This window comes from Propithecus coquereli, unplaced genomic scaffold (genome assembly GCF_000956105.1).
Source record: "Propithecus coquereli isolate 6110/MARCELLA unplaced genomic scaffold, Pcoq_1.0 Scaffold560, whole genome shotgun sequence".
NCBI lineage: Eukaryota > Metazoa > Chordata > Mammalia > Primates > Indriidae > Propithecus > Propithecus coquereli.
In genome coordinates, this window is record NW_012151508.1 from 815,577 (window position 1) to 841,850 (window position 26,274).

The following is a 26,274-nucleotide window of genomic DNA, read 5'->3' on the forward strand; positions in this document are numbered from 1 at the left end:
TTGCAAAGAAATTACAGCAAAAAATACATTATAAAAAAGATTAAATGGGAATATGATGTCAAAGGACTACGAATCCTGCTAATACTTCAAACCTGGCTACAATTTCAAACTCCAAACTTTCAAGAGAAGACCTATGTCTTGAACAATAAGTGACATTAATGATATCAAGAACAATAACGTGAATCATTTACATAACGCAAAACGCTACACAGTCAGCAACTCAGGTTACCCTGACACTGTCGTGGGGGAGGCAGAAGCAGGTGCAGGTCACAACGCACCTACCGACAGCAGACTGCACAGGCCAGGGAGCCTCTAATTCTTATGTAAGTAGTTAAGTTCATACCAAGAAAATGCATTTTCTCTGATGCATATTACACTATAAAAAAAGGAAAAGCAGCAGCTATCACTTTTTAACAGTCTGGTCAACAAATCTGAATAATTAAAGTGAACTCCATTTTCCAGTTACAAAACTACTTCTCTTTTTCTTCTTTTTCAAAAAATGCACAAAAAAAGATTTGTCTTAAACAATCTGTAACTCAAGATTGATATATTTAAAGTGAGGTAAACAAAACTCTATTAGAAAACGTCAAATAAAGACAATGAAAGGCCATTTATCTGAATGACACTCATTAAGAACTTGCCATAATTCATACAAGGTCCGGTCCTCTGTCTGCTCCAACCTGGACCATCCCTGTCTCCGTCTGTTCTCACGTGGACGGTCCTAACCCCGTCTCTGTTCTGACCAGGTGACCCCCGCCTCGGCAGAAATAGCTCAGACTCGTAGCAAATTACGGATAGCACAACTGCTACACTGTTCATCTCCCTTCTCTGCAGTGAAACCCAAGTTCTAAATATCAGTTCACAGTGCCCCACAACTGCCTAAGAGGGTATCTTTGCTTCAGTCTGAAACACCCGTCATGACCCAGAGCTAAAGTTTTAGATGCTTCCACGTGATATTAACCCCCCCTAAATGACAGGAAAAGGCAAGATAAAATATAGGTGCAAAGTACAAATATAAGATGATCGAGGGTTTTTTGTTTGTGTCAGGAAAGAAATCGAAGCACCGGCCATAGCAAGCTGCCTGCTGTGTTTATGCTGCAGACGAGTTCAACTCTTCTCATCACAACACCAACACATGGCCCACCTGGGAGGACGAGCACCCCAGCCCAGAAAGGGCACCGTCGCAGACCTCCCCACGGGAGACTGGGCCCGCTCCATTCCCACTCACCACCAGCCAGGCACTGCACCTGTGTGAGCCCTGTGGCGGACACTCCCCAGGCCGGTGCTCATGCGGGAAGAGGGGCGACAGCTAACACTTCCAGAGTTCCTGCACGTCTCCGCCTGCTCTGGGAGGGAAGACTCAGAAGTCCGCTGCGCTCTGCCAAGGCCACCCATCTAAAACGTGGTGAAGCCACAGTTCAATCCCAGAGTTAAAGAGGTGCTTATATGGAAGGAAACTGTGTGTTAACTATTTGCAGCCTCCCCTGATCTAAAGAAGAAAATACAGCAAAGCTGTGGTGGCACCTAAAAGTTGAAGAAATTCAAGAGCACACTCTTTTCTGTCAAGCAAAGCAGCCTTGAGGAAATGTAAAGCACACACGGTCTGTCGCACTGAACAAAGACTGGAAAGGTCGGTCTTAACAAGGGACTAGCAGTCTCTCTGCTGAGTGCGCCCGGACTGGCTGACTCCTCACTTGAGAGATGATCAGACTGCTTTGCGCCCCGACCCGTGCTGGATGCCACACAGAGGACGAGACGGCCCTGCTGCGACAGGGCATCGACTGCTGGATGATAATTTCCAAAATCATGACTCACAAGAATATAAAATGAACACTTTTCAAAGATTTCTTTAATGTATTAATTAAAGCAAGAACCAGTGAAACTGTTCAGACTGGTTCAAGTGAGCACTGACCCCACGCGGACTTACACTCTCTACCCACGGCACTCGCGTGCACTGCTGTGAACTGCACTCGCTTCTGTTGCCGTCAGCCTCCCACAGCTCAACTCTGCCCACGGAGCAAGGACCGGCCCCGCCACGAAGAAGGCAGGCCGACGCCCAGAGAGCAACGGATGACACCAGCTCTCCACTGTAACAGCACCTGAGTTCTCCTCTGCCAACGGCCGGGTCCTGGACAACTCCTGATGTTCTCCAGTGGGGCAGATAGGTGGAAAACGGGAGGTTACAATTCAGTGTCAAATATCCATCCAGCACAGAGCAAATGCAGAAGAATGAAAGCACACACAAACGGCACGAAGCGTGTGCCTGAAGAGGTCATGTTGGGCTTCCCAGGAGAGGTAAATCGTTGAGACCCGAAGCCCGAACTGCAAACCAACACAGAGCGCACGCCACAGACAGTCGGGTGAGTGTGGGAGGAGAAAGGCCCACGCGGCCTGCCAGAGCTGCGCAGAGGGCTCGGCTGGACTCTGAAGGGCACGGGGAGCCAAAGAGTCACAGAGGAGCATGGACACGTGAGAGCTCCGTGGTACACAGACCACGTACTGCAGGATGCATGACCGAAGGCGAGAGAGCTGGAATGGGAAGAGACACAGTCAGAGGAGAGAGGATGGAGGGTGCGCACAGAGCACAGCCTTGGCCCTGCGAGAGGCGGGCAGCGTGGAGCTGGGCGGCACATGGGCCCGCGCACCCTGCTGCCCTGCTATGTGATGTCAGCCAGACGGCGTAGCACACAGTGGGGAGACACCGACTCACCTATGGGTCTGCTGTGACGATTCAGCAAAGTATCTGTGCAAAGTGCAAAAACTGCAATCCAAAAGCTGTAACTGTTGGTGACCGGCCGCTGCATGCAGGAGGGGAACATACAAACTAAGACTCTTCCTTTTACCCCCGAGTTTGCCACTTACGGCCAGAACTGGAAAGAAAAGGTGTTCAGCCCTGTTCAGCCCAGGGCTTGCAAGAAGGGGCAAACCTGGGTCCACAGAGACAACCCCCACCATGGCTCTCCTAAGGGAGGACCGGGGTGAGGGTGGACAAAAGAGCCAGGGGGTTTGGGCAGCAGAGACAGGAGGCAGGGAGAGGGCACCTTCCCATTGCAACCCAAAGCAAGTCAGGGCAAAGCAGCACGGAAGAGCACCGGGGAAGGGGCTCTCCTGCACACAGACACTGGCAATGCTAACAGGGGCCAGGGCACCCCTGGTCCTGAGAAATGCTAGAAGGGTCAGGGCTGGGGCTCCCATGGCCAGAGGACTGCCAGGGAGCTTGGGGGCCTGGGGCTTCCATGGCGAGAGAGGTGCCTACAGGAGCTTGGCATGTGGTCTCTTAGCACGTGGGCCACGTGTGCAAATAAGAAGACTGGCAGGGTGGCAGGTTTTAGCCTGTCAGAGTCTTGAATGCAGAAACACACGTGTGAGCAGAGGAGGCCAGCAGGCCTTGAAGGCGGGAGGAGGATTCAGCTGTGCCAGGGCTGCCCTGGGAGAACTCGCCCAGGAGCCGGCTGTCAAGGCGTGAACCAGGGCCAAGGACACACACCCTGGGCGGCTCAGAGTGGGAACTGCTGACAGGGGCTGCTCCTCTCTGAGGCGGTGTCCAGCACCAAGGGGGCTAGGAAGAAGGCAGCACCGTGCTCATGACTGCCCCGTCCAAAGAGGGGTCCCCACCCTGACACCCGCTGCAGCACAGATGTGTGCCTGCCGGCCCCTCTGCAGACCTCCAGGCCCAGACGGGTTCAGACCTGGAGGAAGCAGAAGCGAGGGGTCCACCCAACGTCACCCCACGCGGAAAAAGCACCGAGAGCCTCCCTTGGAACTTTCATGCCTAGAGCCATAAGTATGGCCTGAAACAGAAGCGAGGGACAGGCTGTTGCCGAGCGGGAGTCACAGGTTAAGCAGGAATGGGCCGTGCTTCCAAAAGGGAAAACGACCAGGGAGTCAGCACCGTGCCCGAGCCGCTGAGTCCCGAGCAGGAAAGGAGGGGAATGCAGCGGAGCCGGCGAAGACAGTGAGGCAACACTTCCTGCGCGTGCTGTACTGCTCGATCTCAGAACTGAATTCACAGACCCCAAACAAGGAGGCTTTGATGGTTAAGTTGACAACTACTCACCATCTCCATGCCCTGCAGATGATGTGAATTACTCAGCCCTCGGCAGGAACACTTTCGCCAGCAAAAGCTGTCACTGGTGACAGCCGCGAAAGCGTGTGTGCTGAGGGGGTGCCGTGTCTTCCTGAATTCCTACCACCCGGTGCCAAAACTCCTAGCCTAGGAATGCTACACGTCTGAAAATCGTAATTCAGAATTAAACCCTTAGCAGAGTAATGCATGAGACTGGATTAGAACACAAGCGCTTTATGCCTCAAACTTAGCCTAAAACCCTCCCCCACGCTGACCTCCACCACCTCCACTCCCTCCAACCACTCGCTGGCGCCCGCTGCGTCTCCTGCGCGTTCACAGCCACAGACCCTCACTGGCCTGGCGTCTCCCCACCGACTCACTCCAGGGGCTGGCATGTGCAGACACCAAAAACACATCTACAAGTAGACCTAACCATGCTTGTAGCATTGTTTTTCTTTCTTCTTCTTTTGAGGTAACGTCTTGCTCTGTCACCTGGGCTAGAGTACAGTGGTGCAATCATAGCTCACTGCAGCCTCCAACTCCTGGACTCAAGCGACCCTCCTGCCTCAGCCTCCCAAGCAGCTGGGGCTGCAGGTGTATACAGCCTCCCACACCCGTGTACTCAGCCACACGCACCCCTCCGACGCAGGCGCTGCAGCCACGGCTCCCAGCGGGACGCGCTGCTCGCTTCACGTACTTCCACACACCGTCTAGCAAACGTGCCCAACGTTTAGGAAGTCATAAGCGATATAAATTAGAAAGGAATGAGAAAGAAAAGGAAAGGAAGAAAGAAAGAAATAATATTCCAAATTCTTAATAGTGGGTACATTATTAACTCTTAATTTTTTCTCATCTGTTAAGTTGTCTTTAATAAGAACACGCTGTTTTCACAATAAATATGTTTGCAAAAACACAAAAAGATATGAATGTGTTTCAGAATTCACTCCCCGGCACCCATCACCAGGACGTGCTTCCTCCTGTGTTTCCAAGAACACCTCGAGCACTTGTGCGCGGCACTCCCGGAAATAAGAGGCCGCGAGGTGACGTCCCTTGCCCCACAGGACCCCACGACCTCACAGGTGCCTGCCTCACATCCCCACGTCTGCACACGGACTGTCCCCTTATACAAGCTCTGTCCATGCTGTCTCAAGTGGTGACAACTACTTGCCAATCCTTGCACGTGACCGAGAGTGAAGCAAAGGAGACTGCGCCAACAAACACCTTTTAAAAGTAACTGCGGCAATTAAAAACGAACTACAGTCACAAACTAAAATCCCTCATTATAAAGCATTTATGATGTCAGCTACCAGCTGTTAAAATCAGAAGTGACTGAGTCCTTCACACGCTATGAGTCAGGATCGGAGGGGCTTCAAGCTTTGCCAAAACTTCATAATAATGAAAAGTATGTGGCACGAAACAGGCGTATGTGTATAAAGAAACGTACACACAGACACACACATACATACGTGTATATATTCATACAGCCAGTTAACGAAAAATTAGACATGATGTGGATACCACAGGGTACCAACTGTCCAGTCAAAACTGAAATAGTTAAATCACTTCAGTTTTCTGACTCACAACATTTTAGAAAATAAAGATCTTATCAATAGTAAATATGCTAAGAAATTAGAAAAACTACACTGAATATATCCAAAAAACATATCTGACATAGGACAATTTAAGAAGTTGGAACATTATGTAGGTTTTCCCTTTCTAGTCCGAAAGGAAATTCGAACTGCTTGAACTTGATTGAATTGCTCTCTCAAAACAAAGGTCTGCTACTTCTCACGTGCACACACAATGAACGTATTCACGCTGAACAAGAGATTGACTTACCCTGGTAAATGTGCCTTCAAAACTATGAATATCCAGCTGTGGCTTCTGAGCATAAACATAAGCATTGATAGAAAAAAGGTCCTGAAATACAGAACATTTGAATTAATTACAATGTTATAATTTAGTAAAATTACTTGGAAAATTTTCAATTGCTAATTTGTATTTTTCATATATTATTTACCAAAAGTGATCATTGATATGCTTAGATTTTGTGTGCCAACACCATGAATTGGGGTGGAAGATGACTAAAAAACAAAATATTTAAGCTCAACATGGGGCATGATTTTGATTCTAACAGAACACCACTGCTTAACGTCAGGTACCTGTCGAAGCCACTTGGGAGATGTTCGTAAAACATCTACCTCCTGGGGCGCTGCACAAGGTTCCTGCAGTTCCACATGACACCCAGAGACCCCCAGAGAGGGATGTCTGATTGTGGCAGTCAGTCTGTGCAGCACTACAATGGTCCTCTCAGAAGGTGGCGGGGTGCTTGCTGGCTTCCTCATGCTCTCTACACAGGGCTCTTTCTCAATAGATCTCTTCTGCCAACGGGACTGATGGGTTGTTTATCATGCTCAATAACTTTTAAGAAAACTTTTTTTTAAGAGACGGGGTCTCACTCTGTCGCCCAGGCTGGGCTGCAGTGGTGCAATCATAGCTCACTGCAACCTCAAACTCCTAGGTTCAAGCAATCCTCTTGGCCTCAGCCTCCCAAGTAGCTGGGACTACAGGTATGTGTCACCACAACTGGTTAATTTTTTTTGTTTTTTGTAGAGATGAGGTCATGTTATGTTGCCCAGGCTGGTCTTAAGCCATTCTCCTGCCTTGACCTCCCAAAGTCCTGGGATAACAAGCGTGAGCCACTATGCCCAGCCTAAGAAAATACTCTTTTAACAGAGAACACATAATGGTCTAAAATTGATATGGCTTCTTTCATTTCTAAATGACATATTTACTACTTGTACATTTATTTCCTACTTTAATCTACATGCGTCAGGAACATACAAATTTACAAACTGCTTAGAGTTCCTTGAAGAACACGTGAGAAGTACTTGATGCTAATAAAAATGGGAACCGTGACAACAGTTCTAAAGGAGACATCCTATTTGCAGGGCAACAAAATCCTCCAAGAAAACTGAACAGTTTCAGCGCACTCCATTCACTAAGCAGCCTTAAGAGGAAATCAAAGACTCTCAACAGAAAATACAGAAGAAATGGTGTGAACTACCTTCAATCTTTATTATTCCTGTTTCCTTGTAAAAGCAGACCTTCTGAGCTTTAGATGAGCAGGTAGCTTCCCACCTAAAGAACACATTTCTCAGCCTTCTCTGCAGCTGGTGATGACCATGTGACTGATTCCAGCCAGCAAACGTGAGAAGAAACGGATGCCTCTTTGGGCTGCAAGCGCCCCACAGGCCCATCCTTCCCCTCTCCTGCAGCCAGCGGGGACCCATCCTGCAAAGTCACATCTGGAAGACGACAAAGCTGCCCTACCAGCCTTAGACCACCACCTCTGGGGTGTTGACAGTGAAAAACTCTCTAGATTTGGGGTCACATTTAGTACAGGAAACAGGAACTGCCCTAGATCTTCTAGCGCTGCGGTCGCCAACCCCCAGGCTACACACCAGTACCAGTCAGTGGCTGTTAGGAACTGGGCTGCACAGCAGGAAGTGAGCTGCAGAGTAGCAGAAGGAACCCAGATGTCCACAAGGACACCCGCTTGCAGGACACCCATGGGCAGAAAGGTAACTCCTCCTCACTCCTGCCTCGCCAAGCTAACTTACACACCATACCTTCAAGGAACTCTGGGAAGTACATGCAAATTCCTTTTCAAGTTTCTAAAGAACAGAGGCTGGAAGAGGGTGGAATAAAGGTTGAACGCAACAGTTCCCCACAGTGGAGCTGTTACTGCAGCTTCAACTATATATTAACTAACAAAAATTTTTTTCAAGTTAATTAAGTCAAGATAGTTTACACAAGAAGAAATACATTGTATAACAACTTAAGACTCATGAATCTACTGCTACAATGTTTACTAAGCAGCCAAACACCCTAGAGATAAGGCAAGTTTAAGAATTGCTTATCATTTAAATGTTACACTGTCACGGTGATTTTCAAAACATGAAATTTTCATATGGTAGACTACCTTTTGATACACAAAAATAAAGAACATGGCAACAAGCTCATTTCTATGTGCACATGATCATTTAGAGGAATGCATTTCATCTAATATAGTAGACATCAAACGACTGAATAATGGCACAATAATGAGAATGTCATTCGAAGCTTTTCACGATAATTTAAAAATCATTCTGAAGTTTTCAATAATGTAGAAAAGCCTCTGCTATTAGGTCAAGGGCAACATTTGTTCACATTACTTAAAGGTCATTAAAATACATCCTTAATCATAACATGTGGTTCATTACAAATAAAACTGCCTTTTGTTCAATAAAACTAATTAAATGTAAATGGTATTGTTTACTGCTATATGGATCTTTTGAAATAAATCAGGATGTCATGATTTATTGAAAATTACTGTGGCTTCGTGGCTGTTAATAAATTGGCTTGATCACAAAAGCCAGAAACATATTTCCATACGTCTACGGTGCCTGGAAACCGTGCCCTCTACACAGCGATGAAGCGAAAGGACACATCTGACTTCACGGGCACCATGGCACGGCCATTATCACGTGACTTCTTGGACTTTCATTCTCTGATCACAGCAAGTGCTCAGAGACAACGGAATTGGTGGAAGTCACTCTTAGTGGTGCCCTCGGTTCCCTAAGAGAAGCTCTCAGGTCCACAGGTTTACTGAGTCCGGGTGTCACCACGACACAGTCTGATGCAGCACAACCGGTGACACAGTGGCAGCCCGTGACGCGGGATATATCCCCCTCACATCCACAACACGGGGACACGGAGTTGGAATGACAGACAAGGATGGGTTTAGCTATTAAATGGAAAACTGAATTGCCCTGCCTCTATCCATAATGAAATCAGAGCGTTCTTCTCTACAGAAAAAAATATCTATATATACATATGATACGCCAAATTATATGAAGCTACAAATTGAAATTGATTAATGAATCAGAAATTCAGTTAAACTTGCCTTTGTTCCAGAATATACTGCTTTTTGTGGTAATATCAAAAATTAAAATGTTTTCATTTACCATACAGTCATGCCACTCAAATGTGTACTGGCCATAAAATTTTAAAAGTAGCATTATATGAATTGTGTAACTCTGTAAATATTTTAAAGTTCACATATGTATCTGTGTGTATACACCTGTCACTGTCCTTATATTATTGACATGTTCTGTAATCAAGCAAAGAGATTACTCAGTTATAGGTAATAGTAGGGTGAAATTTTAGCTATTAAGGTATAATTTACATGTAACAGAGTACACACACCTAAAGTGTAACATTTCACATGTTCTATGTATATGTCGTGGCCGTCACCACCAAGACGCTGAACATCTCCATCACCCACAGCAGCACCGTGGCCCCTTGCAGCCACCCCTCCCTCCACTCCTGGCCTCCATCCACTAACTGATGTGCTTTCCTACACTTTTTTATTAACAGGAATCATGTTTCGTTGGTTTATGTTTGGCTTTTCTTTCAGACAAATTCTTTCTAACATAATATTTTGATTCTGCACTTTCTTTTCTACTACACTTGGCAAAACTAAATCTATTACAAAGTTATCATTATTCTGGCTGACCCCACGCTGCCTACGGCCAGTGCACCCCAGAATTCTCACAAGGGTCTCTGGGGGAAGACAGGGTGGGGCTGCCACCTACGTGTGACAGCAAACCAAAGCCCTCTCAGTCACTTACGGAGTCACAGTTTCTCTCTCCCCTTTAATCCTGGAATGATTACTTGAGGATGCACATCAGAAAAAGAAAACGGCACACAAGGAGGAAATACCGGGAAACAGCAGCACTAACCCAGTAATCAGTTCAAAATACGTTACAAAGTCAACAGGCTACAAGAATGTCTCCACGATAGAACTTAACTCATACTAACAAACAGTATGAGAATACGCTAGATGTCTTAAGTAGTAATGAAACTCACTGCTCTATTTTGCAACATAAAAAAGAAAAGAAAAGTAGAAAACACTCAGAAGCAGTGAGGGTGGGCAAGAGCTGAGGAAGGAAGCAGCGACACAGGAATCTCGGCTGCAGCCTGGGCTGCACGAGGCAGGTTTTGCTCAGGTCACTGCACGCAGTAAAAAAGAATCTGCTTGACCCTCACTCTACAGCTGTCATCTAGCTACACAGATTTTGTGACGTTATTGAACATCCCTCTCTACGGGTCTCTGTGCATCACGTGGACCTGCAGGGAATGATATTTTAATAATTATAACACTATATATGCAAATGACCAGTCTCTCACTTTTAGACTCCGCCTATTCACAAACAATTAACGTGGTTAAAAGGATAAATGAATACTAGCGGGAGAATAGCCTTCTGGGCGCAACACCAAACCTATAAGCATAAAGGAAAACACACAAATATTTACCTAAATAAGGTTTAAAACATTTATATGGCAAAAGATTGGGAGAGTATCTTTGCAACCTGGACTGGACAAAGCTATGGAGAAACAAGCACACTCATACCTTGATGCTGACAGTGAAAACCTGTGCAATCATCTGAGGGCAATTTTAAATTTGTGCAAAAACAGTAAGTAGTTCAATATATGGTACTGGTTTAACTGATTCACAGGCTTTTTTTTTTTAAGTTTAATCTAACTTAAAAAGCTCACTCACGGCTTCACCCAAAATAAATGCTAGATAGATTCGATTTTGTACATGAAGCAGATATTATTTCAAATATAATCATGAGTGGAAATAGTCTAAGCATAAAACCAAAGCACTAATCATTTTAAAAACCATTTTAAAGATGCTGGTAGGTTACATTATATAAACATGCTGAACTTTTATTTGAGCAAAAGAAACTATAAACAAAAGTATTTAGAAGAGACTGATAAAAATTAGAAAATAAAAAAATGATTAACAAACTTTATATATATATTTAAAAACACACAACAGAAAAATGAGCAGATGACATGAACAAAAATATGAGAAATATACTTTCTTAGATAAAAATTATCTTCAACTTCGTAAAAAAATTAAACAAAATTAAATGTAAACAGTGTACCATTTTCACGGTTTCATGGTTTCAGATTGGAAAAGAGTGAGAGAATGACTAATTAACACACAGTAGATGTCATCAGCTGCTGTAGACTTCTGGAAAGCATTCTGGCCTTCTGGCCAGAGGATCAAAATCCTTGAAATATGCTTAGTGTTTGATCTGGAACCTTCCAGTATCATACTAGGGTGGGAGGGGATATAAGCAAACTAATGAGTAAACTATCATAAAACATCAAAATTGTTAACTTTTATATTTATCAATATCAGGTTGGTTACGGAAGCTGTAATTTATCAGAAATTACGCAGCTAATAAAACACTTGCAGAGATACACAATTTCTAACATGAAAAGATGATCCAAAACATATTGTTGAATAAATTCTACTGGGAAAAAAAACAGGAGCTATAAATATATTATTAATAGCATTATCCAACCACCAAGTGTGTAACAAGGGGAGGTACCGTCAGGAAGGGTTTGTACCAAAACGTCCATGACAGCCAAGGCTAACTGGTAGATTATGAAGGTTTTTCTTCCATTTTATGACTTACTTATTACTTTCAATGCACACGTTACTATTAAAATCAGGAGGATAAAAATCAACCTCTACCTCTTTTTTGAAGGAATGCATCCTCCTAAAGGAGAGGGCTGGGAGCCTCTGAGGTAGAGAAAGGTAGGGACCCAAGCCTCCACAAGGGCTTTACCTGGCCTGGTGAATCCAGTCCTAACAGGCATATCCCTACTGACAAGCAAATCCTCAATTAACAAATGCCTGTTTGTTTTAATTGTAATTTGAAATGTCATGTAGCTTGTTTAGTCCAGAAGAAAGTTAGTATTTCTCATTAAAAGTTAATCAACAACTGCCAGGTGCGGTGGCACACACCTGTAATCCCAGCCACCCGGGAGACTGAGCTGGGAGGATCACTTGAGCCCAGGACTTCAAGGCTAGCCTGGGCAACGTAGCAAGATCCTGTCTTTAAAAACCATCATCATCATCATCATCATCAAGGACAACTTCTACAATCATGTTGTAGTAACTGCTGTTGAGACTTGCCCTCCCATCAAAGACAACTGGAAAGATGAACAAAATAGATGAAATAACTATTTTCAGATGCTGCACATACTGACCCCAGGGAGAAAAGAAACAAAGCTGTATGCCCCATGCAAGCCCAGCTTCTTGCATAAAGGGGTTTTACCATATCACAGGGCAAAAGCGGAAGCTAAGCAGAGGGGGGCAGCTTTTCTGAATTTAGGAGACAGATCAGAAATCAGGAAAACTGCAATACCTCGTCTTTGCAAAGTACTGTAAAGAAGGAAGGAAGAAAACGAGTTGCAGAAAAATGCAAAATGTTCTATTTGAGTCTGTCACTGAATGCTAACATACATGTTACATAGGGTAAAACCCTATCTGGCCAGGCAAAGTATACCCAGAGAGCTCCACACCGAACTACCCCCAGAGATAGCAGAGGTGGAAAGAGATCGACTTCTGACTAGCCGTAGCTGAGAGGCACCTTTGAATAAGCAAGGATTTCAGTAGATCCCAAAAGGATCCTGCCCCGGCCGTAGGATCAAACTTGCATTACGACGAAGGTGGGACTCTAGGCCCACTCTGGCAAAGTTTAACAACAGCTTTGAAAAGATCAAGCTGATCCACAGTTGCTGAACTAAGAAAATAAAGATCAAGAGGCTTTTATCCAGCATACAATAAAAAATGACCAGACACAGAAGAAGCAGGGAAGGAGAAAAAATTTTAAACAGAAATATAATCAGAAATGACAGAGAATTAACAGAAAAGGAATTAAGTATTATAAACTATTAAAAGATTTACATGAAACCATAGACATATTTAGAAGAATAAAAAAAGGTATTTAAACAACAAAAATGAGAAAAACACATGGAACATCCATAGCAGTAAAGTAGATGTCACAGCAAAGACCACCATCAGAAATAATTAAAAGGGCCAATTCAAGAAAATGCAATAATTTTGAATGTGTATGCACCCAATAACAGTGCTTTCAACATATATAAGACAAAAACTAACAGCACCAAAGGGTCAAATCAAAAAGCATCAGATCTTAAAATTCTTCTTCAGTAATTAAGAGAACAAATGGTAGAAAACAAGTAAAAACATAAAACATTTAAACAGTTTCCATCAACTTGACCTAATGGATATTTACAGAACATCCACACAACAGAACACACACTCTTCTTAAGCCCACATAGAACACGGACCCAGAGAGCCCACCTGCTGCACCATATCACGAGTCACAATACACACAAAAGGTTATGACACAGAACAGAACATGCGACCATAACAGAATTAAGAAATTAACCACATCAGGAAAATTGTTTACTTGGCAAATAAATGTTTCCAAATAATCAAGGGGTAAAAGACAAAATCACAAAGGAATTAGAAAATATTTTTAACTAAATGATAATGAAAATGCAGTACACCAAAATTTGTATGATCACAGGTTAAATAATGCTTACAGATTTATAGCTCTAAAAGCTTATAAATAGAAAAGAACAATGTATAAAATCAAGGCTCTAATTTCCACCTTAAGCAATTAAAAAAAGAAAGTTAAACGTAAACCAAGTAGAATGAAGGAAATAAAGATAAGAGCAGTGAGCAACATAGAAAATGAACAGACAATAAAGATATTCAATGAAATCAAAAGCAAGTTCTTTGAAATAATAAAATAAGTGAATCTCTGGCTAGACTGATCAGAGACAGAGAGAGAGAATTAGTTCTGTATCAAAGAAATTCAATTCATAATTAAATATTTTCAAAAAAGTAAACTCATGGACCAGTTTCAAGAGTGAATTTATTCAACATTTAAAAAAGCAGTAACACAAATCTAACACCAATCATACACCAACATTTAAAAAAAAAAAAACAGGAAGCAAAGAGACTCCCAAGTTCATTTTACATGACCAGCATACCTGTCAAACTAAAGACAATAAACAAATGCAATACATCCTTAGTGAATATTGGCACAAAAATCCTTAACAAAATGTTAGCGAACCAAATACTATAATATACGAAAAGACTACTCAGCATGACCGAATGGCGTTTATACCAGGAACACATGATGGGTGTAACAAACAAGAAACGAGCTCACATAATTTATCATATTAATGGATAAAGGAGAAAATCCATACAATCATCTCTATGGATACAGAAAAGCTTTTCCAAAAACCCATGCATGACAAAACCTCTCAGCAAACTAGGAACAGAAAGAACTTCCTCCACCTGACAAAGGGCATCTACAACAACCCACAGCTATCAACGTACGTAGAGGCTCAAGGCTTTTCCCCAAAACTGGAGACAGGACAAGGATGAAAGCCTGTGTTAGAGATCTCAGCCAGTGTGATGCTGCAAGTAAAAGAACAGTAGGCTGTGCACACAGGCTGCAACCACAGAGTGAAGGTGTCTTCTCTGCACATGATGTGGTCAGGAAGACGTAACATCCTGGGGATTCTGCATAAAAGCCACCAAAAAGGCATGAACAGACACTTCCCTTGAGAGGACATACAGGTGGCAAACCAGCACATGAAACAGTGTTCAGCATCATTAGCCAGTATAGACGTGCAAGTTACAACCACAGTGAGATATCACTACGCACTTGTCAGAATGACTAAAATAAAAAATGGTGGCAATAGCAACTCTGGCGAGAAACTGGATTCCGCACCCACTGCTGGTGAGACTGCTCAGGGTGCAGCCACTGTGAGGACAGCCTGGACGACCACCCTATGAGGCAGGAATCGCTGCGTGCACACTTCCCGCACAGGCCCAGGGTAGGAAAGTGCTGCACCTCGACTTGTGACCTATGATGTCACAGCTGCCCAGGGTCCCCAGCACTGTGAATGGGGCAGAGTCAGCTGATCCAAGGGGAGGAGGCAAAAGCAAGCCTAGACTCTAATCTACTCATCAGCTGGCCCAGTGAACCTGCCCTCCTTCCTTACCAACCACAAGAAATGTCAGTTGCAATAACTCTGAACATACACATTATACACAGCATCCTACAGAACTTAACGACAACCACAGAACATCGAGAATTGACAAAGCATGAAAACAAATCATCTGACTGATATGCTACCCTGCTCTGACTGAGAAACCCTGATCCTGAACAGCAGCTTGGGCAATTTTCAAAAAGAACATAATGGAGACTATGTGATAAACAGAGATAACATAGAGAAAGGAAAATATTTCTACGTGTCTAAAAAGGAGAAAATTAAACATAGGATACAGCTTGCATATATCTGGTTTTATCAATTTCAAAAATACTATACATACACAAGCACATGTGTAACTTTTAATTGGCAAGGATGGGGCAAACCACCAAATAAAAAATATAAATTTCTAATAAGCATGGAGGAAAATTTCAATCCTATTAGTAATCCAAGAATTACAAATTAAAACAATGAACTGTCCACATTTTCTCTATCAAACTAAGATTTGTTTTCTTCAATACTTATTTTAAATATTTTTAAAAATAATGTCTAGTAACCATACATTGCAAATTACAAAATGTTTTTGCACATCTCTTCCTGCGATAATTTGGAAATATCAGAAGCCTAAAATTGTGATATCCTTCCACCAAACAATTCTACTTCTAAGAATTTTTCTGAAACATATAGACTTGCTGTTCAGATGCCTTCTCTTAATGTTTACATACTTCCACAAAGTGGAGTAGGAGCTGCTCACTTGTCCTGCACCCCGTGAAGAAGGCGGCAGAGGCTGGTTGATTAGCTAAGTCTCATTCGCCAGCTCAGGCGTTAGAAAACTATGGCCTGTGATCCAAATCTAGCCTGGACTAATTCTGTGTGGCCCTCAAGGCAAAAATGTATTTTTCATTTGCAAAGAGTCGCCAAAAAAAAAAAAAAAAGAAGGGGAGGAGCAAGAACACAGAGGACAGTGGCTACGTGGTGGACACAGCATGTGGTCCACGGTGTCCCCTGACGGTGAACAAATGGACAGAGAAGGAATAAGCAAATTCTAACTGGCGTCCAAATGGTTTGAGGAAAGATACAAAAACTTATAAAGGAACGAATGTCGACCTAGGGACCACCTAAAATACAGGCAACACTAAAATACTTCAATAATGAAAATATCTATGAGTCTTACATGTCAAACACATTTAGTTTCCAAAAAGTCCAGTATGCACAAGAATGAGGAGGCTCTTGCTATTCATGGTAATTAACTGCAAACTGTATGCGATGTGAGTAGCTATTCCTATCCTAACTCAACCAAACTAAGGAATGTGTATCTGATTTTCCTTCCCTTAACAAACAACTGCTCAAGTCAAAGGTCACTCAGGGACAATCTCAATACTTCCTTACTCAGCACTGAGTATCAACAAATCATGTAAGAAAAAGCTTCTCATATTCAGATCAATACTATACACAAACTGACATAAAATAAATACCAGTGGCCACAACTAAGGTTTTGTTAAAAAAAAAAAAAATATGTGTACCAGTTTAGGTTAGGAGACTCTCAATATTTGTGAAACATTTGTTTTAGGCATCATGGAAAATACAGAAATCTATACATACTGTTCTCTCCAGCCTCACCCCTTATGTATTCTCCAGGTACAAAGAAAAACTCAGCAAAGGTGAAACGAGAATTCTGAAAGTGTCTCTCTCCTTCTACCCCTAGTTTAAGACACAGAGTAACACTTACTCCCCCCTAACCAAGCAGGGCTCTCTACCTTTCGTCAACAGGCTAGTCTCAAAGACCAGGCTAAAACCATGTCTGACTTCTAGTTTCCCAAAACAATAACTAGCCTGTTAGGGAGTGAATCAGTTAGCAAGAATGGATTCATCTATTCCCTGCTGAAAGTTCTCTAAGTGTCAAGCCAGTAGGAACATTCGAAACTACCTAAAACCAATTATGTGCTAAAACACCACAGAAATTATTCTGACATAATTTTCAATCTTTCCTGAGAAATAAAAAAGTTATAAAACAAATTCTCGATGCATTAAATAAATTAGCTGGCATAAACAGAAATGCACGTACTACCCACAAGTTACCACTAGAAATAAAACAATGACACAGCGAGGACGCTACTCACCCCCAGAGCTGGCAGACGCTGTGTGCAGCTCACGGCCACCTTCAGCTTCCAGTCGGTTTCGCCATCTAGTTGATCCGTTCGAATAAAGCATGAACCTTAAAAGGAGAGAAGAAAAATTCACCACTCTTGAATGTGTTATCCCCGACCTGCAGTATCACCGAAGCACAGTATCTCGATGTACGGTTTGTGTTCCACTCACAAATGATATATCTAGATATTCCCAGGAACAAAAATCCGTAAAAGCCTTTATTTGAGATGTATTACTTGATTCACAGAACAATTGTGCTGAAAAGATAATGGTCATTAAATTTTTTTAATTAATCACTGATTTCCTAGTTGGTGTTCTTGCCTATTCAGGGTTAGCAGTGATTTGTCTTTTACTTTAGAAAGACTGCACTGATCATTTCTACCTTTAATCCATGTTCTAATAATGACAAAATAATAAGTAGATACACAAAAATATTAAGAGTATGTGGTATTATCTTGCTAATAAAATATCAGATTTACCACCATAAAATATGTTCAATAGTAAAAGCAAAGCTCAAATGCCAAAATCCAGGTAAGTGCTATTATACATTCACAAGCTTATCAAATTTTAAACGTGGAAAAATATTAAATTACAAAAATCCATTTACCCTTTTACCATGCTATCATCCCACTTCTCATAAACTATTCTAAAGATAGAAAGCAAATGCACAAAATGATATATACACAAGACTATTCATTACAACATTGTTTATAACAAAAGGTTATTATAAAACAAAAGGGAACAAATGATTAGAGAACTATTTGAATAAAACAGAGCACATGCAGCAGTTAAAAAAAAGAAAAGAAAAAGAAGATAACTTCAATAGACTACTACGGAAAGATTTCTAGGACATATATTGCTAAATGAAGAAATCCAGGTGCAGAACAGTACATATACAAAACAATACATTATAGTTAAGAACAAAGGAGAGGGGAGAGAGAGAGAATTCACGTGTGTATGTGCAGGCATCTCTCTCCGCATGTGTAACTGTGTGTGGGTGTGTGTTCATATGTGTGTGGGTGTGCATCTATGTATCTGTGTATGTGTGCATGTATATCTGTTGTGTGTGCATGGGTATATATCTCTGTGTATCTGTGTGTGCTGTGTGTGTTCACATACATATCTGTGTGTGCACATTTGTGTATTTATCTGTGTATGTATGTTTGTGTACATCTGTATGTGTGCAAGTGCATGTATCTGTGTGTTTCTGCGTGTGCCTGTTTTTGTGTATGTATCTGTGTGTACATGCGTCTTTATGTGTCTATGAGCGCATCTATGTATGTGTGTATATCTGTGTGCATGCATGTGTATCTGTGCATGCAAATGCACCTGTGTGTGCATATCTGTGGGTATATACACATATCTTCATGTGTCTACAAAGTGTATCTGTGTGTGTGCATGTGTACCTGTGCCTGTGTGTGTGTTTCCCTGTGCATACGTATCTGTGTGTGCCTGTGTGTGTGCATGACACCTACAGAGGGAGGGAGGGAGCAGGAGGAGCAGGAATAGGGGCATGACAGAGCTAAATTTCCTCAGTTTTCATCTCGCCTCTTATATCTCAGACTAGTTACTGAAGAACCTGGCCACCCATAAACACCAACAAGCACAGATAAAACAGTCCCAAGAAATGTCTACACTCTCTAGCCAAAGGGAAAACCCAGTAAGAAAGAAAACTTCTAGATGATAACCACCCTATTCCAGCAAAACCCACAGAAAAGGCTGTGACCCCCCAGGACCTCCAACAATGGCACATCTGCACCTCCCACAGTGAGGTGCCCCTGCCCCTCTGGGTGGAGTTACAGAGGTCAATGGAGAACCTGAATTTCCATCCCCATTTGGCAAAACAGAGGCAGTGTCCCTTCCCCGCTACCCCAGTGGCGCAGTATCCATGGAGGCCTGCTAAAATACAAGATTTTTAAAAGATACAGATTCTCATAATACTCAAGATGTCCAGAGTAAAAAAAAGAAAACACATCATAAAAAGAACAGGGAATATTGCAAATTAAATAGGAAAAGACAATCACAGACCCCAACATCAAAAAAACTCAGATGTAAGAATTATCTGACAATGTTTTTAAAGTGCCATAATAAAATGTTTCAATAATAAAATATAAACACACTTAAAGGAAATGTAAAAAAAAAAAATCTCAGCAGGAAAATGTAACATATAAAGAAAAATCAAACATAATATCCTTACTGAAAAAATAAAATAACCAGAAAAAATACTCAATGGATGGGATCGACATCAGAATGGAAAGGGCAGGAGACACATTCGGTGAACTTGACACAGAACAAAAGAAATTACCCAATATAAACAATGGAGAGAAAATCAAACAAAATTAACAGAGCATCAAGAACCTGTGCGACAGTAAAAAAAAGAACTAGCATTTGTATCATTAGAAATCAGAAAGAAAAGAGAAAGAGGGTAGGGCTAAAAAAGTACTTGTAGATATAATAGCAGAACATTTCCTAAATTTGGCAAAAGGCATAAACCCACAAATTCAAGAAGCTAAGCAAACTCCAAACTGGATAAGCCAAAAAAAAAAAATCCATGTGAAGACATCAAAATCAAACTTCTGAAAACTAAAGACAAAAAAAAAACCCACAATCTTGAAAATGGAATGAAAGAAACGACACTTTACCCACAGGAGAAAAACAATCAGAGTGGTGGTAGAAAATACCAAGGCCGAGAAAAAACGGCACAGCACTCTTCAAGTTCCGAAAGAAAAGAACCATCAACTGAGACTATACCCAGTGAAAACATCCTTCAGGAATGAAAAGAACGCAAAGACATCCTCGAATGTGGAGAAACTAAGAGAATTTGTTTCTGGCAGACCTATCCTAAAAGAATGGCTAAAGAAACTTCTCTAAATAGAAAGAAAATGGGAAAAGTAGTGATCTTGAAACATCAGAAAGGACAAATGGACAACGAAAAGAGAAAAATACAGACAAACATAATAGATTTTCCTCCTTGAGTTTTCTAGATTGTGTCTGACAGATGATGCAGAAATTATAGCATTGATGTGGTTATTAATATGTGTAGAAGAAATATTTAAGACAACTATGTTATAAATGGGGGAGGAAAGGCACATAAACAGATGAATGGTTTCTACATTTCGCTCAGATTGGTAAAATTTCAACATGAATATACTGTGGTGATACATATTCACATATACAGATACACATATGTATGTATATACATATCTAGAGTAAAAACAATACAGATAAATCAAAATGTAATTCTAACAAATGTTCAAGAACCTACAAGAAGTCAGGAATAACAAAACTAAGAGATGAAAAATGGAGAGAACAAAGAAAAAACAAAAACTGGCAGACTTGAGCCATAATATGTCAAAAATTACATAAAGAACAAATGGTCTGAGTACATAAATTAAAACCAGAGGTTGGCAAGACTGTTTAAAAAACAACAACAACAACAACAAAAAACAACTATATGTAAGAAACTCATTGCAAATAAAACAAGATAAGCATGTTGAATACACATGTGTTGAAGTAAAAGGATGAAAAAATACACACTGAACACTAATCCAACAAAGTAGGAACGGCTATATTAACCAGATCAAGCAGACTTCAGAACAAAGAAAATTAGCAAGGATGAAGAAGAAAATTACAAGATGATAAAGTGGTCAATCGCCAAGATACGGTAATCCAGAATGGGCGCACACCAAACAACGGACCCGCAGAACATGTGACGCAAAACCTGACTGACTGAAAGGAGAAACAGGGCTTGAACATCCTTCTCTCAACAACTGACAGAATGGGACAAAGTCAGCGTGGATATAAAAGACCACAACACTACCCACCAACACGACCATTTTTAGAATTTTCCACTCAACAACAGAAAACACATTCTTACAAGAGCCAGAATACTCTTGAAAAAGAAGTCTCCAGGCTGAAATGTTAACACCAAGTCCACGCAATCTCTTTCAGGAAATAAAAAAGCAAATATTTCCCAATTCATTTTATGTAGTGACTATTATCCTGATACCACAACGAGAAAAACAGTACCAGAAAACTATAGAAAAACATCTATAATAAATAGAGATACAGAAACCCCACAAAATATTAGCATAAATAACGCGACAACATGTTAAAAGAACTATAATAAGAAAAGTAACTTAAAACGAACTAGATTCCAGACTCTCCATGACACTGTGAGATGTCAATGCCGTTCACTTAGCTCTAAGTTTGTTTTCTGTTATGTAGAGTAACGACAGGGAGAAACCTCCGGAGTCCCTTAAATTTGTAAGATTCTGTGTTTCTAAAAGTGAAACTCTGCTCTTCAAGTGGGCACAGGATTTCTACAAACTTATAGAACACTGTAAAGAATATAAATGCCCTTTAAAGAAAAATGATCTGCTTTGTGCTAAATAATTATATGCCATTTTTAAAACTTAGGGAAAACAATGACATTTTATTTTTCTCAAGTACAGTTAAAATTAATAACTCTCAGTACCTGATGTGATTTAAAGAGAGAAAGAATTAACTATAGGAAAATCAGAAGTATGTCCAATCTGACTTGTCTTACAAGAACTGTATCTAATAATTTTTTACCAGAAAGCACTAGCTACAACTGACTCCAGTTAAGGCTCAGCAAAAAGGGACTATTAAATTGGTCTGCTTATATCCTATTACAGACCGCTTATGAATACTTGATTTTATTTTGTATAATTGACAGGAGTTGACAGGAAAGGACAGGCTCAATGACAAATCAAGACCGACTGTGTATGTGTCACACAGGAGCGCAGCATCAAGTGGAGATGAGGTAACTGACGGGACTTAGTGACACAGAGCACGCGTGTCACACAGCACAGTGAGTCACCCCGTTGTGTGAGCAGACTGCCTGGGACAGCTCACAATCCAACAGCTCTGAGAGACATGGGCTACAGCACATGCCCAACAAAAAAAACACAGACATTGACTTTGCATTTATAATACCAGATCGTTTGCCATTAAACTTAATTTTTAAATCATTTATATGACTTAATGACTCTGCACGAAATTTTTAAGCTGGTGGCAAGATGGATAGTACTTCAGAGACAACGTGGATGAGTACAGTGTCATGCACCTGCCCCGTCCCACTGTCACACGAGCCCTGAACTACCATGGTATGTCCCAACCACTTAACCTGTATTGCCACCACTTAGGAGAGAGACGAAAAAGATATTGGCATTTATAAGAGACTGATGGAAATTAGTTCTAAAGCATTAATTTCTCTTAATACCACTAAAAGAATTATGTGTGCTCAGTAGATATTTGATCTGAATTAAGAAACTGATGAAGCAATTGATTAATTGGAATTGAAGCCATCAGTCCCCAGATCCATCAACAGCTTCATTTACATTCTAAACAATCAGCTCACAGCCCAGCAGAATACGCTGTATCGATAGTCAATACACAGCCACGGAGCAACCCGCCACGCTCTGCTGACACACACCTAGCTGCCGCTGTCCAAGCCCGAACATGCTGCATATACTGAGGACTTCTATATTGGCTAAGATTTGAAGATTTTTATTATAACAGTGTATTATAAGTTTTTTTAAAACTGAAACTGAAAAGCAATAAAATAATTTAAAAAGTATCAGTAGATAGCACAAAAAAACTTCTGAACTTGTGTGATCTTCTGAAAACAATAAGAAAACTTAAAATAATTACTTAAAATCACACAAACAGAATTTCTAAAGCTAAGAATTCTTGATCAAAAGCAATATTATAACAAATTTTACACATCTTGAAAGCTATTTGGTCCATCTTATAAAGAGAAGCAAAACAGCATTAAAGAATCTGATTTCTTAATATCTGCATATAAGTAATTATTGTCATTTTAACAATGTAAATTTGACAGAAAAAATAATAAAATGAATAAAACTGAGGAACATATAGACACACAGGTTAAAACAAACTACAGCAAGGTCTTCACTTGGATCCATCGATAATCCCCCAGGGATATGTGTGCACCACGCACGTTTTTCTGTGGGACAAGATGACAATTCTGAAGGATCTCAAAGGGACCCAAGACCCTCAAACCACTCAGTGTCTCCCCACTGCAAAGAGGAGTTCTCCCCACCACGGGCAACGCAAGGCAGAGCCAGAGGAAGCATTGCTCATCTGGGGCTCACGTGCTGGAGAGCTGCTCACGGCCTCACCTTCCACCCAGGCTCTGCTCTTACTCCGCCACCACGGGGCACGGGGAAAGAACTCCCCACGCTGCTGTCAGCCACTTAATCTTAAGCAGGGCGTTTACACTCTCCAGCCCTCAGGTTTCTATGAAAGACGGACATTTCTAACCACCTTCCAGCTTTCAAGTGCTGAATTTTGTTCAAAATTTACCTTCTAATGCAATCTACATCATCCTTTTTTTTCTTTTTTTAGACAGAGTCTCACTCGGTCACTGGGTAGAGTGCAGTGGCGTCATCATAGCTCACTGCGACCTCAAATTCCTGAGCTCAAGTGATCCTCCCACCTCAGCCTCCCAGAGTGCTAGGATTACAGGTGTGAGCCACCACGCTCGGCCAATAATCCTCTCCTTTTAACTAATTACCCAAAACCATTTCCGTATTTGGAATAATATTTTTAATCTTACATATATTTCTACCACAATCATTAAAAGGGCAATTAATATAATAACATCTCCCAAATTCAAACATTTTATTATTCATTATACTGAATACATTTGGAAAACAAGACAAACACGTCATAAATAAACAGGTGCTGTCCACAGGGATAGCAGTGTGAAAACCTCTGAAAATATACTTCTCCACAACTGCAAATGAGAATACTGACAAAAATTGTCAAAAGCAACTTTTTCAAAACTCTGGAAAATAACCAAAGATTTCAACAACTCCAGGAGTATTTATTTAAGAAAAATACTAAACTACCCAAGAGTGAACAGTGTTAGTTTATAATCCCTGGGGCAAGCACTACAAAATCATTTTTAAATTAATAATAATAATAGAAATGACAGAGGAAATTAAAATAGTACATCAGAAAATATTTATTTAAAACAAAAGAAGGAAGTAATGGAGCAAGAGAGACACACCCAAAAAATATAAGACACAGAAAAGTAAAATGGCAAATGTAGCTCCTGCCTTATCAGGAATTACATGAAATAGAAATGGACTGAAGTCCCCAGTCAAAAGAGAGACCGACAGAGCTCTATTCCATCAAACTCTGAGTGTGCCGCCCACCTCCACCAGGCCCTGATGTCTCAATACGATCACATACAATGATAGTTGAGCCAGTTTCTCAGGAGGAACATGTAGAGCACAAGCACAGGTGTGCCTGCCACAGATGCCTGAGGAACTCCATCTAAGTCTCACACGGAGAAAGAGGATGTTGGGGGCAAGCAAAGAACAGAGAAGGGCGGTAGCCAGACAGCGGTGTATGGTCAGTGAGGCGGGGCAGGGCCCCTGGTGGCTGGACAAAGACGAGCTTCGACGTCTCCAGGAGGAAACGGTGGGGCTGAGATCGTGAAGAGGCCCGGACGGAGGGGCCCTGGGGTCCACCTCAGGGAGACAGGCCCCAGAGGGTCAGTGGAGAGAAGGAGTTTCGACAGAGGAGGGACCTTCCTTCGCTCTGAGGGGGACACTGAAAGAGTGGCCAGTCGGAGGGCGTTTGCTTCCTCAGGAAAGCTGGGAATGTCGCTGGCTGGAAGTGAACGCGTAGTGGGATAAGGGCAGCTATGGCAACCACTGAGGACGTTTGACAAAGGTGCTTTCAAGAACGGACCCAGGCAAACAGGAGTACCGTGGGTCACAGGGAGGGCCCTGCCAGCTCAGTTCCAGGCCGCGTGCCCGTGTGCACTCTCAGCGCAGCCTGCCGCCAGGTGCGCGAGAGGAAAGGCTGGAGGGACCACTCAGGGTTGGCCAAGCACGACGACAGGGCACAGGGGGCCCATCAGGGTGGGGATGATGATTAAACACATGTACACACTTCCTGAGACCCTTTAAAAGTATATTTTAAATGGGTGCGTTTTGATGTATATAAATTTTCCCAATAAATCTGATTTTTTTAAAAAAAGCAAAGACTGCCTCAATGAATGAAAAATCATACTGCAACTATATGCTATCTATAGGAGACACACTTTAGATTCAAGGACACGAACAGGTTGAAAGTATGTCAATGGAAGAAGACGTAAATAGTAACCAAAAAAGAGCTAGAGTGGCTAAGGATATTTTATGATAAAAGTGTCATTCCATCAAGAAGACATAATTATAAATATATTTAGACCTAACAACAAAACCCCAAATACATGAAGCAAAATCTGACAGAATTAAAGGAAAAACAGATATTACAACAAAAATAGTTGCAAACTTCAACACTCCACTTTCAGTAACGGATAGGACCAGCAGACAGAAGCTGAGAAGATCAACAAGGAAACAGATGACTTGACCCAGGCTACAGACCAGCCAGAACTCATGAACACCCACAGAGCAACCCTTGCTACAGCAGCAGCAAACAGATTTCCTTTAAGCGCACATGGAAGATTCCTAAGGACATAAAACAAATTTGGATAACTTAAATGGATAGAAATCATACAAAGTATGTTCTCCAACTACGATGAAATGAAATTAGAAATCGATAACAAAGAAATTTAGAAAATTCATAAATATGTGGAAATTAAACAACGTATTAATCAATAAACAATGAACCAAAGAAGAAATCACTAGGGAAACTGGAAGATACTTTTGAGACGTATGATAACACCAAACCTTAGGGGACACAGCAAAAACAGTGCTCAGATGGAAATTTGTAGTTATAAGCACATATATTATTAATAAAAAAGAAGACCTCAAATCAATTATCTAACCTTCCACCTTAAGAAACTACAAAAAGAAGAACTGAACAGAAAAGTAGAAGGAAGGAAATAATAAAAATAGAAGTCTGTAAATGAAATAACAGAAGAACAATTGAGAAAAATCATTAAAACCAAAAGCTGGTTATTTAAAAAGATCAACAAAATTGACAAATCTTTAGCTAGAATGACCAAGAAAAAAAGATAAAAGAGTCAACATACTAAAATCAGGAATAAAAGAGAGGACGTCACCATCAACACTGGAGGATTATAAGGGAACACAAAGAATAACTGTATGCCAACA

The 26,274-nt window shown here is 41.4% G+C and overlaps 1 protein-coding gene across 1 annotated transcript in view; it reads right to left on the bottom strand.

Annotated features, from left to right (window-relative positions):
* The window catches only part of ATP9B (ATPase, class II, type 9B), a 244,986-nt gene that overhangs the window by 149,780 nt on the left and 68,932 nt on the right, over positions 1–26,274 (bottom strand). The window contains exons 8-9 of the mRNA XM_012657822.1: positions 17,128–17,222; positions 5,906–5,986 (exon numbers count right to left, since the gene is read on the bottom strand). Of these exons, the coding sequence (XP_012513276.1) occupies positions 5,906–5,986; positions 17,128–17,222 (176 nt within the window). The remainder of the gene's footprint in view (positions 1–5,905; positions 5,987–17,127; positions 17,223–26,274) is intronic.